Source organism: Phymastichus coffea, unplaced genomic scaffold (genome assembly GCF_024137745.1).
Source record: "Phymastichus coffea isolate CEN01 unplaced genomic scaffold, Cenicafe_Pcof_1.1 PCOF00015, whole genome shotgun sequence".
NCBI classification, from domain to species: domain Eukaryota; kingdom Metazoa; phylum Arthropoda; class Insecta; order Hymenoptera; family Eulophidae; genus Phymastichus; species Phymastichus coffea.
The window spans coordinates 5,652,634-5,668,644 of record NW_026706826.1 but is presented as its reverse complement, the minus strand read 5'-3'; the positions used below and the strand labels follow the sequence as shown (position 1 = coordinate 5,668,644).

General features: G+C 35.8%; 1 protein-coding gene across 6 annotated transcripts in view; it reads left to right on the top strand.

Annotated features, from left to right (window-relative positions):
• The window catches only part of LOC131675033 (latrophilin Cirl-like), a 795,927-nt gene that overhangs the window by 733,456 nt on the left and 46,460 nt on the right, over positions 1–16,011 (top strand). The window contains exon 14 of one of the 6 annotated variants that reach the window (XM_058953855.1): positions 3,559–3,575. The exons of the other annotated variants lie outside the window; for them this stretch is intronic. Within the exon in view, the coding sequence (XP_058809838.1) occupies positions 3,559–3,563 (5 nt within the window). The 3' untranslated portion in view covers positions 3,564–3,575. Of the gene's footprint in view, positions 1–3,558; positions 3,576–16,011 lie in introns of those variants that run through there. 6 annotated transcript variants of the gene reach the window in all.

The window sequence follows — 16,011 nt, the reverse complement described above, 5'->3', positions numbered from 1 at the left end:
GGGAATATTCGCTTTCGCGCGCTTCCTCTGAAAAATTTATTATTGATAATAGACTACATCGATTTATAGATGAAGTTTCACATAGTAAGCAACTTTTTTCAATTGAGCAATATTGACTAGATCAAAAGTTATTAACAGTCAAAGTTGATAAAAAATATTAAATTTTCGTTCTTCGTTCAAAATTTGGAGTACGTATTTATTATTTTATTCGTCTTAAAAGGAGCCATGATTGCTCATGAAATTAATCTAATTTCAATATAATTTTTTTTGATAATTTGTTTAAACAATTGCACTTTAAAAACAAATTTTTCCACTTGTTTGAAAAAATTAGTAGTAGATTTGATGATTGAGGAGGGTCAAAATACATAAGAATAATGAGTTTTTACTCGGAGTATCATTACCCATGAGAAGATACTCAGCTCACGAACTAACCACAAACTCGTGCGAGTATCAGCGAAAAGTCCGGCGCTCCGATCTCGAATTATTGAGTAAGCTGGTCAGAGCCATTTTGATTTATTGTAATGCAATAAAATGTTTAATTACGCACGTTTAATCATCACGTAAATTACAACTTTTAATTATCAGCAAAACAATTGTCAGAATGAATGGAAATTAGTTAGAGCACGTAATAAAAGTATGGAACGTTAAAGACGTTTTGTTTAAAAAACGCGTCTGCATTTTGTCAGTATGTGTTTGTGCGTTTCGAGTTTGAACTGGAAATCGGAAAAAGTCATAAATTAATGAATAATATAAGAGCGCAAGTTTAGCAAAAGTAAGGCCCTTTATGACAAGGGTAAACAGCGTCTGTTATTAGAGAGCCTCTACGTATTGCACGGGTAAGCTTTTCATTTTGTATTTTTCGATCTTTGGGTCTACTATCTTTCACCTATTATTTTTGATTATTCCATTATCACATATACCAACCTATACCACCAATCCCACATAATTATACGATAATCTTTCTTATTATCTTTTCTATAAAGTGATTGTTTGATTCTCGAGTGAAGCGAACGTGTTTATGCTGCGCTCTATTCGGGAATAAAAAAATTTCAGCGAATCAAAGGAAGAAACATCTTATTTCAATTAATTCTTGAAGTTATAATAATAGCAAAATAAAGACCAAATGGCCACACAGATAGGAGACATGATGTCTACACCTACACGAAATAACACAGAAAAATAGACAACTGTAAAAGGAAACAACAACGAATTAGCCTAGATATTAAAACACCTAACAAAAAACAACAAGCCCAGTTACCAGACTACTGGCTGAATCAATCTACCAATAGATACGAGATTTTTAAGGACAAACCAAATGTGGAAACGAACACAGTAAATAATGATATTAATACTGGAGTGTACTCTTGGATGAACATGCTCTATTGGATATCAATGTTGATTTGTTTTATGGCAAGTTATTTGAGGTGATTGGCTGTCATACCTAAATGAAGAAAACAATATCTACGTATCTAGCCTGGATGTTGCATTATTTGAGAGGTATGATCCGTAGGAAGAAGGCTGCACACGCTTTTTATAGGTCAAGTGGAAATGATGATGCTCTTATCGAGTTTCATAGATTGCGTTCATCATGTAAGAAGTTAAAGTGTGCGGAACTTTATAAACATGTTAGTAACTCTGAGGACTCTTTTGACATTGGCCCTGGTAGTTTTTGGCGTTTTGCGAGGAGGAATATTTTTATGGCGTCAAATTCACCTATGTATCCTCCGAGCTTTAAGGTTGATGATAACTATCTTTCATTAATGAATCTTAGTATGCTTGCTATTGAGAAAGGCCTGAATGGCATTGGTGAATCCTTGAAACCGGGAGCTGATAATTTACCAATATATTTTGTTACACAAATTAAGATTTCACTTATTGTGTTCTTATATTTGTTATTAATTAGTCACATACGAATGTATTTCTTGTTACCTGTGCATTCAAGAAGGCAATTGGTTTACAGTTATTACATTATTATTGATTTTTTCATAAATTGTTGTGGTTGCCATATTTTTGTATTAGAATTTAATTATTAATTTTTACATCTTCCTTTTTGCTTTATACTTATTATATTATATGGATATTGTTTATTTTTATCGTTATTTATTGGTAAAAATTGTTAGTTGATTAATATTATAGTTCATTTTTTAATTATATTTTTAATATTTAATTTAAATATAGAATATCTGTAGATATTCGTATATTAAGGGAGAGCTCTCCTGTAAAAATAAATTTAAAAAAGTGATCAAAACGCAACGGCAGAACTAAATGAAATAAATACAAGGGGTGTTCAAAAAGTAAGATAACTTCATGGTTTTCTCAAAAAGTTTTATTGGTCAATATTTATGTTGTCCTCTTCAAAGAAACCCCCGTTAGATATAATACACTTGTGCCAAAGCTTTTTCCAATCATGAAAGCACTTTTTATAATCATTTTGAGGTAGGGCCTTGAGTTCTTTCAGCGATCGAGTTTTTATTACCTCAATCGTTGAACATCGATGTCCTTTCAGGAGTTTCTTAAGTTTTAGGAAAAGAAAAAAGTCACTGGTAGCCAAATCCGGTGAATATGGAGGCTGAGGCATGATTGTGGTGTTGGTTTCGGCCAAAAAATCTTTCACAAGCAACGATGAATGAGCAGGCGCATTATCGTGATGCAAAATCTACGAATTGTTTTTCCAAAGTTCCAAAGTTACGTTTTCTACGTATTGCCTTTTGCAAACAACGTATAACTTCAAGGTAATACTTCTTATTGACCGTACGACTTTGTGGTAAAAATTTCTTATGAAATACGCCACGGTAATAAGAGAAGACAGTGAGCAAAACCTTGACATTTCATCGAACTTGGCGTACTTTTTTGGGAAGATTGGACTTTAGTTTTGACATCATAAACATATACTCACGATTCATCACCAGTTATAAGCCTTTTGAGATCTTCATGGACTTCATTATACATCTCCTGAGCGATGGTCATGCGACGGTTCTTTTGATCAAAATTAAGCAATTTTAGAACCAATTTCGCTGACACACGTCTCATGCTCAAATCATCTGAAAGACTATCATGGCATAAGCCAGCCGATATGCCAACATCTTCTGCAACTTCTCTGATGGTGATTCGACGATTTTTAACACAATTTCTTTAACTGCTTCAACGTGTCCATCTGTTGTTGATGTGCTGGAATGTCCAGGGCAAAATTTGTCTTCAACATTCTTTCGGCCTTCTTGTAACAGCTCATACCACTTATACATATTTTTCTTACTCAGAGTAGACTCACCGTATGCAATGGTCAACATTTCAAGAGTTTTCAAGCACTTTTTTCACACAAAATTTAATGCAAACTCTTTGCTTCATTCTTTTCGATAGAAGAAAATCGCCGAGCACATCAAACACTTCTAACCTCTGACGCCTCTGCCAGAAAAACAATACGTGCTATATAGTCAAAACTTTAAATATATGATTGTGCGAGTGTACCAACACAACAATAACAAAAATTCAAAACTTGAATGTACGTAGCCTGCGAAAATTGAAAAGTCACTTTATTTTTTGAATACCCCTCGTACACAGGTTGAGCCAAGTAAACGCTCCTGCGACAACAACAACAATAACGCAAATAAACTTGAATATATGATGGAGAAGCTGATACAAAGAGTGGACACTATGCTTTATCTCCAAACCATATTAGTAAACAAAATAGTAAAATGAGCAGTTTAAACTTGTCAACAAGCTTCTCAAGACATCGATTACAAATAGCAGACTAAAGAAACATCAAATATTGAGTACATAAATAAATATATAATTGATAATGTTATAAGCACCTTGTAAAACAAAGACACTCAATCGAGTATTCTGTTAAAAATCATGTATATTCTTGCTAAATTATAACTAAATTTGCTTATTGTTTTAATATGCGAGACAGATTGTAAATAAACATGGATATAATAAAAAAAATCTTCTCGATTTACCGCGTATCTGGGTTTTGTTCGAATTACATAGTCAAAGCGTACGATAATGTACGGACCAAACGACATATGTTAGTAAAGCTCCTAAGTTTTCTAGTACGGTGGAAAAGTTATTTTTAACACGACATATTAAAAAAATATTATACAAATTTTTACTTACTGTGAAATAGCTCAAATCAGTCATACCTACCACCGTTCTGATGCTCCTCGTTGGATCCTATTCGAGACAGTCAAGCACAGCTTCTTCATTTTCAATGTTTCTCGCGACTCGAGAAGCACCGACTACTTCATGATTAGTACCACGGTATGCTACAGGAATTTGATTTCCTTCCTCACGACTACGTTGAACTGCATCTAATTGACATTTGGATTTGAATGCCTTCTCTCAGAGAAATACAATGCGTACGATTCCGCTGCAGCATAGGCATTACGACCAGCTTGATCGTACGCAATCAACATGTCTTTGTACTCAGCACCAATATAAGGCATGATACGACCACCAGCCCGACCACGAACTCGACCACCATCTCACCCTTCACCTCGCCTACAATCACCCATATTGACGTAACGCAATAAAAATTGATTGCAATACGATAAAATGCGAACCACAAACAAAGCTCGTGAAAACAAATGAAAATAGCGCCACCACATATTTGCAAAGAAACGTTGATGACAAAAGCACATAAAATTTTTTAATTTAGAATAGAATTCCGTTTAAACGTTGTACACTGCCCGTCAATCACTTTTGCCATGTTTACCTCAAAATTAGGCAAACTTGAAAGTTTTGTATCTCGATCGGAAATCATCGTATCACAAAAAACAGCAGGGCATTTTAAAGGTAATTGCAAAAGCTTCCATTTAAGACGTGCAGAGACTTAAAAATGAAAATATGTGTTTTTTACAGTAAAAAAACTGATTAAAAAAATTTCAATTTGTTTAACCTCGACTTCAATCAATGCCAATTTAGAACCAGGCGGTGGAGGGCAAATCGACCGGAGAGGTTCGGAGGGTAATGTCTTTCCCTTTAAAATTAGCCCCCGCGGGATTCTATCCGATGTGTTTTAACCGAGTTAAGGCGCTTTTTGTAAAAAAATAACCTTTTTTTTCAATCCTCAATTACTTCGACTTGCGTACGTTTTGGAAAAAAATGCCAAGGAGAAAAAAGTTTCATTTTGTGCCCAAGAATACGAAAATAAAGTCAAAATAAAGAAATAGAGAAAAAAATTTTTTTCGGTTTTTTAGCGCATTAAAAAAATAAAGGAATTTAACTTTTTTTTTACGCATTTTTTTAAAATGTCTAGGGACCTAGTAAATCACAAAAAAACTAAAACTAAGCGTAAAAAAAAAGTTAAATTCCTTTATTTTTTTAATGCGCTAAAAAACCGAAAAAAAATTTTTTCTCTATTTCTTTTTTTAGGAACATTTTCCTTTTATAGGAAGCATTCTTGCTACCAATATTAAGCCATACTTCATCTGTGAAATATTATAATCTATTACAAACCGACTCTTAGTTTTAAGTTTTTTGTTTTTTTTTTTATTTTTTTATTTTTTTCTTAATTTTCTTTAAGTGTTTAGTAGTTTTAAAATACCAGACCAGCGAACAGGTTTATCTTCTGCCGGGTTACAAATTTGTAATTGTAAAATTGTATAATTATTACTACTTGTTGTAATATTTTGTACTATACTCTGGTTAATAATAATAATAATAATAATAATAATAATAATATATATATATTCCATCAATTAATACAACAAATGAAATAGATTCTTAAGTTCTTTGTAATTTATCAATATTATGAATTTTCAAATGTTGCTGGTAGAAATGAGCTCATCAGTTAATAAAAATATTAAAATCCAGATAAAAAATACTAATAATGAAATTGCTCAATAAATATTGAAAGTAATTACAGCACGTTTTACAGTTACAATTTTTAACTTCGATCAATTATTGTAGTCTATAATTTTCCTACATGAATACTTGTTATATATTTCATGAGAAAATAACGCTAAGAATCAGTTGATTTACATTATACATATAGGCTTATTATTTAAATATTATATAATAGATAATTACGTAGTATTATCTTGATCCTGTAACTCATCAAAATCTTCATCTCTTGTATATAAAGGTGGATTGATCATCTGTTCATTAGAAGGATCTTTGTTCATAACATTATTTTCTTCATTGGGCACAACGTTGCCATTTGAATCTTCTCTATTTTCATCAATAGCTAATTGATTTAATTTAGACGCCATTATAGGTGATTTCTGTAAAACAACATTTAATTATTATATAATAATATTAGTATTGATAACTATTATTTTTTGAAGCAGATAAGAGTAGTTAACATACAATTCAATAAAAAAAAGGAATAAAAAAGACGATACATTTGCCAGATAATAATATATTGACAGTTAAATGTATTCAAGGAGTCAAATACTTGCTCGTGAATTAACCTCCCTAACCTCATTAATTATCAAGGAACCAAACATGTGCTTGTAAATTAACCTCACTAACCTTATAATTATTGAAATATAATTGATTACATAAATGAAGATAAAAAAAAATACTCGAAACTTTATACAACAAAAAAAGTAATAAGAAAGACAATACTGCTAGTTAAAAGTATTCAAGGAGCCGAACACGTGCTCGTTTAATTGATTTTTTTCTCTAATAATTAATGAATTTATTTATAAGAAAATGAAAAAGATTTTAAATATATTTGTAAATGTACTTACCATTTACTATGTTGTAATTTTTCATTAACCAATAACAATTAACGATGCCACCGGATTGCACTATGGTAATCACTGCAGTCGAAATGTCAAGGTTTTGTCACTACCACAAGCGGTGGGCCGAGTGACGAAATGCAACACGCACACACTACACAGACACGCATTTAACACTATGTCTCAGCCAATCACATCGCGTCTCTCAGCCAATCATATCACGAATAAACTGGCTTCACTCAACAGGCCATGACTTTTTATAGGAGGGATAATACGAAAAAAATGAATTTAAAAGAAAAAGTTTGTTTTTTTAAGTAGAATACTATGGAATTTTTTCAAATTTTTTTCGGAAAAAAAATTTTTCAACTTTTTTGACCCTACAGTGGCTTTTTCTAAAAAAGTTCAATAAATTTTCTAAGACATAAAAACTTCTATTTTTTCTCATAAGCAAAAAATCTATAATTAAAAATAGGAATTTTTATTGAAAAGAGCTTTCAAATGACACCTTGCTTGACTCTGTATGTCAATTTTGATCAAAGATACATGATTTTGAAGTATGACTAGTTTTGCTCTTGGAGGGGCAAAAGTACGTTACTGGCAGTGTATAGTATGAAAAAGTTTATTACATCCATAAAATGCTAAAAAATTCGATACCATCATTTGAGGCTTTTTCTGTGAAGTTCGTAGACTGATTTCAACTGATCAAGTTTATTTACATATCCTATATGATTGTTATAATCTTTCACCATTTCAAGGCAAATAAATTTTGAAACAGATCTATCCTTCGACCAATGGTCCATATTTGTTATAATTGAAGAATCGTGAAAATCAGATAAAAATTGGATTAGTTTTTTATCCATCCATTTTACCTATCGTACACTTTCATTAGATGTACAGAATTCACTGTCACCTGCTTTCATAACTTTATCAATTATCTGAATATTTGGTAGACCTTTTTTTTTTACGGTTGCACATGCAAAAATATTTTCATTGAATAAAGAATAAATTAAATTTGTGCTTGAAAAATAATTATCAAAGTAAACGTGATAATTCTTACCTACCAAGATATTTTTCAGATTTGTTTCTAACCTTTTCAGTATATGTTTGAAATAAGCATACGTAGCCGTTTTCACCAGCTCTAACCCAGAGTTTGTAGTCCTTTTTTATCCCCTTTTTATAGATTTCATTGACATATACTGTTTCATGCTACTGAAAGAGATTATTAGATGTTTTTATATTTTGTAGAAGATTTTTGGGACCAATTGTCCAGTAAACGATAATTCAGCAATTTATTTATTTTCACGACTCGAAAGCTCTTCATTTGAATTTTTATTTTCGTGCATTTATTTATTTATTTTTTGTTGTTGAAAGGGTTCAAATTGACAACACGTTGAGTAGATGATACTTACTGCACCTTTTAATTAGACATCTTCATCATTGCTAATTTCTTCACCATCATCCGATTCATTATCGGATGGCAGAAATATGACATCATCGAATTCATCTACTGATTTATCTATTTTTTTGTAGAACAGTCGTTCGAACAATTGATAATTAGTTTCAAACAATTTATTTAGATTATTTTGAAATAAGTGATTATACAATATACCAGGTCTGTTCAAAAAGTATCGCGAATTTTGAATTTTCGAGGGCTACGTAAATTTGATTTTTGATTTTTTTGTAGCGTTATGTTGGTACTCATGTCTCTTACTCCGACAAGGTCGACCATTTTGAATGTTTAGTTAATTTTTGACAACTGTTTTGCTTGGGTGTGTTTTGGCTCGTCTTCGATTTGTGCCTATTTTAAAAAATGGATGAAAGAATCTGTATCAAATTTTGTTTGAAAAACAAAATAAAGTGCACAGACGCATTCCGAATGTTGACTGTGTCATATGGTGGAGCTACCTTGGACTAAAGCAACGTTTATCGGTGGTACAAAATATTCTCAGAGGGCCGAGAAGATGTGAAAGACGAACAACGTGCCAGACGCTCGAGCACGTCAACAACAGACGAAAACATTGATAAAGTGAAGAAAATAGTATTGAAAAATCATCGAATCACCGTTAGAGAAGTTTCTGAGGATCTACGAGGGTCGTTTAAAAAGTACGTGCAAAAATAAAAATTGCTTGATTTTTTTTAATAAATCTTTTTTATTTTTCAACATAGTCTCCTTTTAGGCTTATACACTTCATCCAACGCTGCTCTAGTTTGTTCATCCCTTCCAAATAATAGGATTTATCCAAGTCTGTAAAATAGGCATTCGTTTCTGCAATCACCTCCTCGTTCGAATAACATCTTTTCCCCGTCAGACATTTTTTCATATTAGGGAACAAATAGTAGTCCGACCGAGCCAAGTCTGGAGAATAGGGAGGTTGTGAAACGAGTTAGAACCCTGTCTTCATCAGTTTTGCGGCCATAACTGCTGAGGCGTGAGCTGGCGCATTGTCGTGGTGGAAGAGGACTTTTTTGTGGGCCAATCGTGGACGTTTCTCTAGCAACTCGGTTTTCAAATTATCCAATAACGATGTATAATATTCGCCTGTAATGGTTTTACCCTTTTCCAGATAGTCGATAAAGATTATTCCTTGCGAATCCCAAAAGACAGTCGCTATAACCTTTCCGGCCGAAGGAATTGTCTTCGCCTTTTTCGGAGCAGATTCCCCCTTGGTAACCTATTGTTTAGACTGTTCTTTGGTCTCAGGAGTGTAGTGATGTATCCATGTTTCATCTACAGTGATGAAACGACGCTTAAAGTCTTGCGGATTTTGCTGGAACAGCTGCAAACCATTCTTGCAACACTTCACAAGATCTCGTTTTTGGTCAATCGTGAGCAATCGCGGCACCCATCTAGCGGATAGCTTTTTCATGTCAAAATGTTGGTGCAAAATATTATGTAGCCGTTCGCTCGAGATGCCTACAGTACTAGCAATCTCACGCACCATCACTCTTCTGTCAGCCATCACTATATCATGGATTTTATCAATGATTTCTGAAGTGGTAACCTCAACAGGACGTCCAGAACGTTCAGCGTCTTTTATGCTCATATGGCCACTCCGAAAATTTTGAAACCACTTATAAACCATTCTAATCGAAGGTGCACAATCACCATAATGTTTATCAAACTTCTGTTTAATCTCCTGAGGCGTTTTGCCTTTGCAAAAGTAATGTTTACTTAATACATGAAATTTTTTGTCATCCATTTTTTTACAACCACTCGTTTTTTTTTGATTGAAATGAATGTAAAACGCAAAGTAATTGGCCGATCTGGCTGAAACTTAGTGTGTGCTCTTCCAAGATATGCCACTAACTGAAAATAACCTTGATACCCACTAGTAGCGCCCTCTCTCTGACTTTGCACGGACTTTTCAAACGACCCTCGTAAACATATCGATTGGCTTATGCCAATGACTTGGGCATGAGACGGGTCGCCGCAAAATTCGTGTCAAAACTGCTCAATTTCGAACAAAAACAGCATCGCGTTAACATTGCTCAGGAGGTGTTGGACTTTGTCCGTGACGACCCAAATGTGCTTCAGAGGATCATAAATGGTAATGTATCATAGGTTTATGGTTGTGATGTCAAAACTAAAGTCCAATCGTCCCAAAAAAATGCAGAAGATGTTGGCATATCGGCTGGCTTATGCCATGATAGTCTTTCAGATGATTTGAGCATGAGACGTGTGTCAGCGAAATTGGTTCTAAAATTGCTTAATTTTGATCAAAAGAACCGTCGCATGACCATCGCTCAGGAGATGTATAATGAAGTCCATGAAGATCTCAAAAGGCTTATAACTGGTGATGAATCGTGAGTATATGTTTATGATGTCAAAACTAAAGTCCAATCTTCCCAAAAAAGTACGCCAAGTTCGATGAAATGTCAAGGTTTTGCTCACTGTCTTCTCTGATTACCGTGGCGTATTTCATCAGAAATTTTTACCACAAAGTCGTACGGTCAATAAGAAGTATTACCTTGAAGTTATTCGTTGTTTACAAGAGGCAATACGTAGAAAACGTAACTTTGGAACTTTGGAAAAATAATTCGTAGATTTTTCATCACGATAATGCGCCTGCTCATTCATCGTTGCTTGTAAGAGATTTTTTGGCCGAAACCAATACCACAGTCATGCCTCAGCCTCCATATTCACTGATTTGGCTCACAGTGACGAAAGGAGCGATGTCCTTTCATGGGTTTCTTAAGTTTTAGGAAGAGCAAAAAGTCACTTAAGAAACCCATAATGGGATCGATTTTCAACAATTGAGGAGATAAAAACTACATCGCTAAAAGAACTCAAGGCTATACCTCAAAATGATTATCAAAAGCGCTTCGATGATTGAAAAAAGCGCTGGTACAAGTGTATTATATCTGACGGAGATTACTTTGATGGAGACAACATAAATATTTACTAATAAATAAATATTTTTTGAGAAAACCATAAAGTCACCTTACTTTTTTAACACTCCTCGTACAACAGAAGAACCAAAACAAATACAGACATCTTAACCTGTAGTAAATATCAACAGCGACAGTGAATGAATAAACATGATGACTAAACTGATGAACAGAATGATCTGCTTAATTGGCTAATAAATAAAATAAAATTGTGACGGGGCTATAGTGATGTTCGCTGGTCCTGTGTTCGGAACTCTCCTCGCATGAACGCAGCGACCAAGTATACGCTATATAGCGACTACATACTTGTGTCGTTGCAAGATCTGGAGAGAGGAGCGCTACAATCGGCGAAGTGTCGCCGTGAGTGCGAGTGAGAGCGAAAAGAGCGAGAGAGAGAGAGAGTGAGAGAGAGAGAAAGAGAGAGAGAGAGAGAGCGCGCTCGATTTCGACTGATTTTTGACGGCGAGAGAAGTGGGAGCGCGGCGGCGCGAGGCTTAGAAAATTAAGAGAGAAGAAGGGCAGCTAGGCGCGAGCTTTCGAGTAATTAGGGCTGCCTAGAGAGGACCGTCCTGGACAAGGTTTTTGCTGCAGAGGAACCATTGCCACTAGTGCGACAGTTATACCTGCCAGTGAGGAAAGCTATTTTGGAAGCAGAGCCAGTTTCCACAGCAACCATTCGTCGACCGAGGAGCAAAGGCCGTGCTGTCGCCCTTCCTGCGGCAACTTCCATCGTCGCCAGGGCGCCGTTTCCAGCGAATCTTCGCTTTTGCCGGCGTCGCCTCTCTATCGACGGACCGTCGGCACCCCGTGGGTCTAACGCCAATTTACTCTCTCTCGCGCCAGCTCTCGCTCGATTGCAGATTCTAGCGTATTAAGCGTATTTTATCACGCACATTGAGCGATTTCGCTCGCGTAATCCCACGAACTCTGATCGCGGAAAAGCTGAGCGAGCGCGCTCGCCGCGGCGAATTAAATCTTGTAGCGACTCTGTGAGAAAAGGCGTCAATAAATGAGATCCTCCCCACCCAGAGCGAACGTCGGCCCGTGAAAGTCAGCGCCGGCTTTCTTGACCAAGGATGAACCCAGTAAAATTTAGCAGAGACCAGCCCAAGGCGCGCGGTGGCTGACCCCTCTTGCAAAATGTGTACATAAATAAAAATAGCAATTTGGAACGCTAACGGTTTAGCGCAAAGAAGTATAGAAATAAAACCTTTTCTCATAGAAAACAATATTGGCATAATCTTAATATGTGAAAAACATTTTACACATAAAATCTTTCTAAATATACCACAATGCACGTTATATACTATATAACTTGCATCGTGGTATGAAATAATCCACATGACAAAGTACACGGAGAAACAGCTATATTCATAAAATATACAATCGAACATTATGAAACTGAAGTATAAAAAAAATACTATTAACAAGTAACAAGCGTCGCAATCACGGATAATAACAGACAAATCAATTTTCAGCCTTATATTGCCCTCCAAAATATAAAATAACCAAAGAACAATATAGAAAATACATTGATAATTTAGAAAATCGTTTCTTTGTAGAAGGCGACTATATTGCAAATTACCTGTGGTGGAGATCAAGTTCAATAACCTCAAATCCAAAATAAGCAACTCTATATGCAGTAATGAAATCTGAAAACTTAACACGCATATCAACAGGCGAAACTACCTTTTGGTCTTTTGACATAAATAAACTACTAGACCTAAGAGATTTTGCAATCATTAAAGGCTTAAATACGGAACATCTCAAAGCTATATCGTGTCTCGACTTAACATCATTCCCCGACTAACCTCAAACAATATACCACTTTGTAATAAAAAAACAAATTAGAATTTCTTCAGAATAATGTTAAATGAAAAACTTTCATGTAACATATCACAGAAAAAACCAGATATAGATATCGCGATTAAAAATTTAAATAGGAACATTTATAAAGCCATTAGAAATACTTTTCCAGAATTTTCGTAAAATAAAAAGACAATCTCAACAAATTCTAAAACTGTTACTGATAAAATTAAAGAAAGAAAAATTAAAATTACGAAAAATATGGCAGCAGACTAGATTAAAAATTGATAAAACAAAATATATTCGTTCAATTAAATAACTTAAAAAAATACTTTACGATGAAAAAAATGAAAATATAAATAACTACTTAACTAACCTAACTGCAACTCAGGCATCGGATTATTCTCTCTGGAAGTAACTAGAAAAATAAACCTATCACAAACATTTACACTACCTATCTTAGAAAATGATATGACGTGGGCAAAAACTAATCAACCAATTCAATCGACCACAACGTAAAATAACTAAAGAAGACGAATAAAATTTACTAAATAACAAAAAAAGTAACAATTATAATAACCAATCATTTAACAACATAAAAGTAAAAGACATTATAACAAGTTTGATGTCAACTCGTTATGTCTCTCTCTATACGACGATAATGTTAAGAATATCATATATATAAATGTTATATTACTTGAATTATATTTCTCCTTAGCAGCAGTAGACAACGACTGCGGAGAAGGTAAGAGAGAGCGCCGACAGAGAGAGACCGCGTGCGCGTGTAGGCATAGCGACATGTATGACGAACCGCGCGCCGCGCGCCGCGTGACGAAGGGCCGGAATTAGCCGATAGCTCGCGAGCTGTGCAGAGGCATTCGGTTGTGCGTACGCTTGTATTGGTTTTCTTTGTGAATCGCCTCGTGGTAAGAGAGTGACTTTTGACTGTAACAAGTGAGAGGCGGTTGCAATCACGACGCTCTCAGGAAGCTCGATTATAATCCGCTTAGCAAAAACATAGATGATGCACATAGTGCACCATATGGCCAGCCGCGGGGCTGGCCAGGTCACTTTGTGCAAAAATCTTTTGTCAAAGCGGCGGACAGTAATTGTCTTCCTCAACAGAGAACGGAGACTTCTCAAACAAACAATTCGTTGTTTTAGGAGAGGACGTCGTAAACTTCTCTCTTTTGTGTACGGGCATATGCAAATGCTGAAGTACAAAATGCGTCACCGATTGCCCTCGACAAGCAACTAATGCTAGTCGACCCGAAGTGAATGCAATGTGTATTTGAACAAAGACTTACAATCACAAGTGCGGATGTGTGTACCTTCGCGCGGTGGGGCTGAAAACGCTGTCTCTGTAAAGAAACAGTAGGCAAAACACACAACGCTTGCCCCCAGGGCAAAAGGCCAACCGGCCAAACGAAAGAAACAACACGGACCATGACAACACGTGGTGAGGTGCGGCCTGTAAACGCCCAAACATTCAACGCGGAGTCTACCACACCCCAAGAGCTCAACTCGAGCCCAGAAAAGCCAAAATCCGGGAGTCACTTGAGGGGAAATCTCTTAGGATTGTGGTACCGCGCGCCCTCTTAGAGGACGGGAGACCGCTCCGGGAGCTAGTTGCAGAGGACCAATGGTCCAGGCAATCTGAATTTAATTCGGATAGATAAGAATTTAAAGGCAATCGGTAGGTGCTACTACTGTGGGTAAAGAGTCGCGGCCGTGGTCATAGCAGCCACCCAAAGTTCTTTGCCTCGAGCTCCTGGAGTAAGGCCCGACACCATCGTGCGAGAGAATAGTCCATTGGGCCGAGTAACTCTCGATGACTAGAACGCACTATGGATGCCGAAACCCTTAGGAAAAATATTTCCACAGAAGGGCAGCATCCTTCCTGCTAAGGAATTGCTTAAGCCCTAATAGCTAAGACAATTTCACATTTGAAAGCGAAATTAGTGGCTGTCAGCTCCCTTTGAAAGCGAAACCCATGCACTAAATGTCCATCAGATCCAGTGCTGCTAATGGTGAACACAGGCTAAGATGATAGAAAAGGCGGAAACTCGACATGCTCACTCAAATGCTACTTCGGTTGCAATTCGTCAAATACCTAACCCTGACCTGACCAAAACGAGGTTTGATTAATATCAAACCCAGCGTGAATGATAAACACGCTGGTACACTCGTAAGTAGTTTTAAGTTATATTATAATCAAATTAGTTCTTAAGCAGTTAACAATAATTTAAGCAGTAATATAAGCAGTAGTATAAAATAGTATTAAGAAAAGTTACCAATCAAAGATCAATTAAAAATTAAAAATAAGAAAGAATTAAAGATTAAAGATTTAAAATTATAGATCTAAAATTAAATAAAAACAAAATAAGTAAATAATCTAATAACAGATTAAAAAGCTAGAAAAATAACTAGCGTAATCAATCAATTGTAAATATAAGAGCCATGGGAAACCATGGAGAAACCCGATAAGGTAACGAACGAAGCTCAAGTCAACACACACAAATACTCACTGCTCGCACTCGAACGCCACTCACTTAATTTGAACGCGCACGTTAACGCCAGATATAAAAATCGAAAGCCACCCTCCAGAATCGCCAGCAGCGATCCCAAAAGAGGAAATATATAACTAGACATTGCGTTGTACCTTGAAAGCGATATGGTCAACCATTCTAGGTATAATAAAGCGAGGAAACGTAAGCAGGAGGCGAACGTTGAGAAACTAGAGCACTGCTCTAATACTCCGGCGTCAACTCAGTTTCCTTTGCAACCAAACAATCTTGACGAAAGCAAAGACGATTGCCTACCAGTTAAGAGGTTTAACTTGAACGCACAGCAAAACCCTGAACTGGGACCGAAACTGAGGATCATACAATTTAACTTCAACAAAAGGCAAGTAGCCAACGATGAGCTGGGAGAAATCATGACAGACAGAAATCTTGACATACAGGTGGCACTGGTGCAAGAACCATATCACTGGAATAACGCGATTTCAGGTATGGACAGTGTCGCAGCTATTCACGGAGCCGAAAAAGGCGAAACGATTCAAGCTGCGATACTCTACAATCCGCACAAGGTCACTGCTACCATGATTTCTAGCCTGTGTGACTCCCACTGT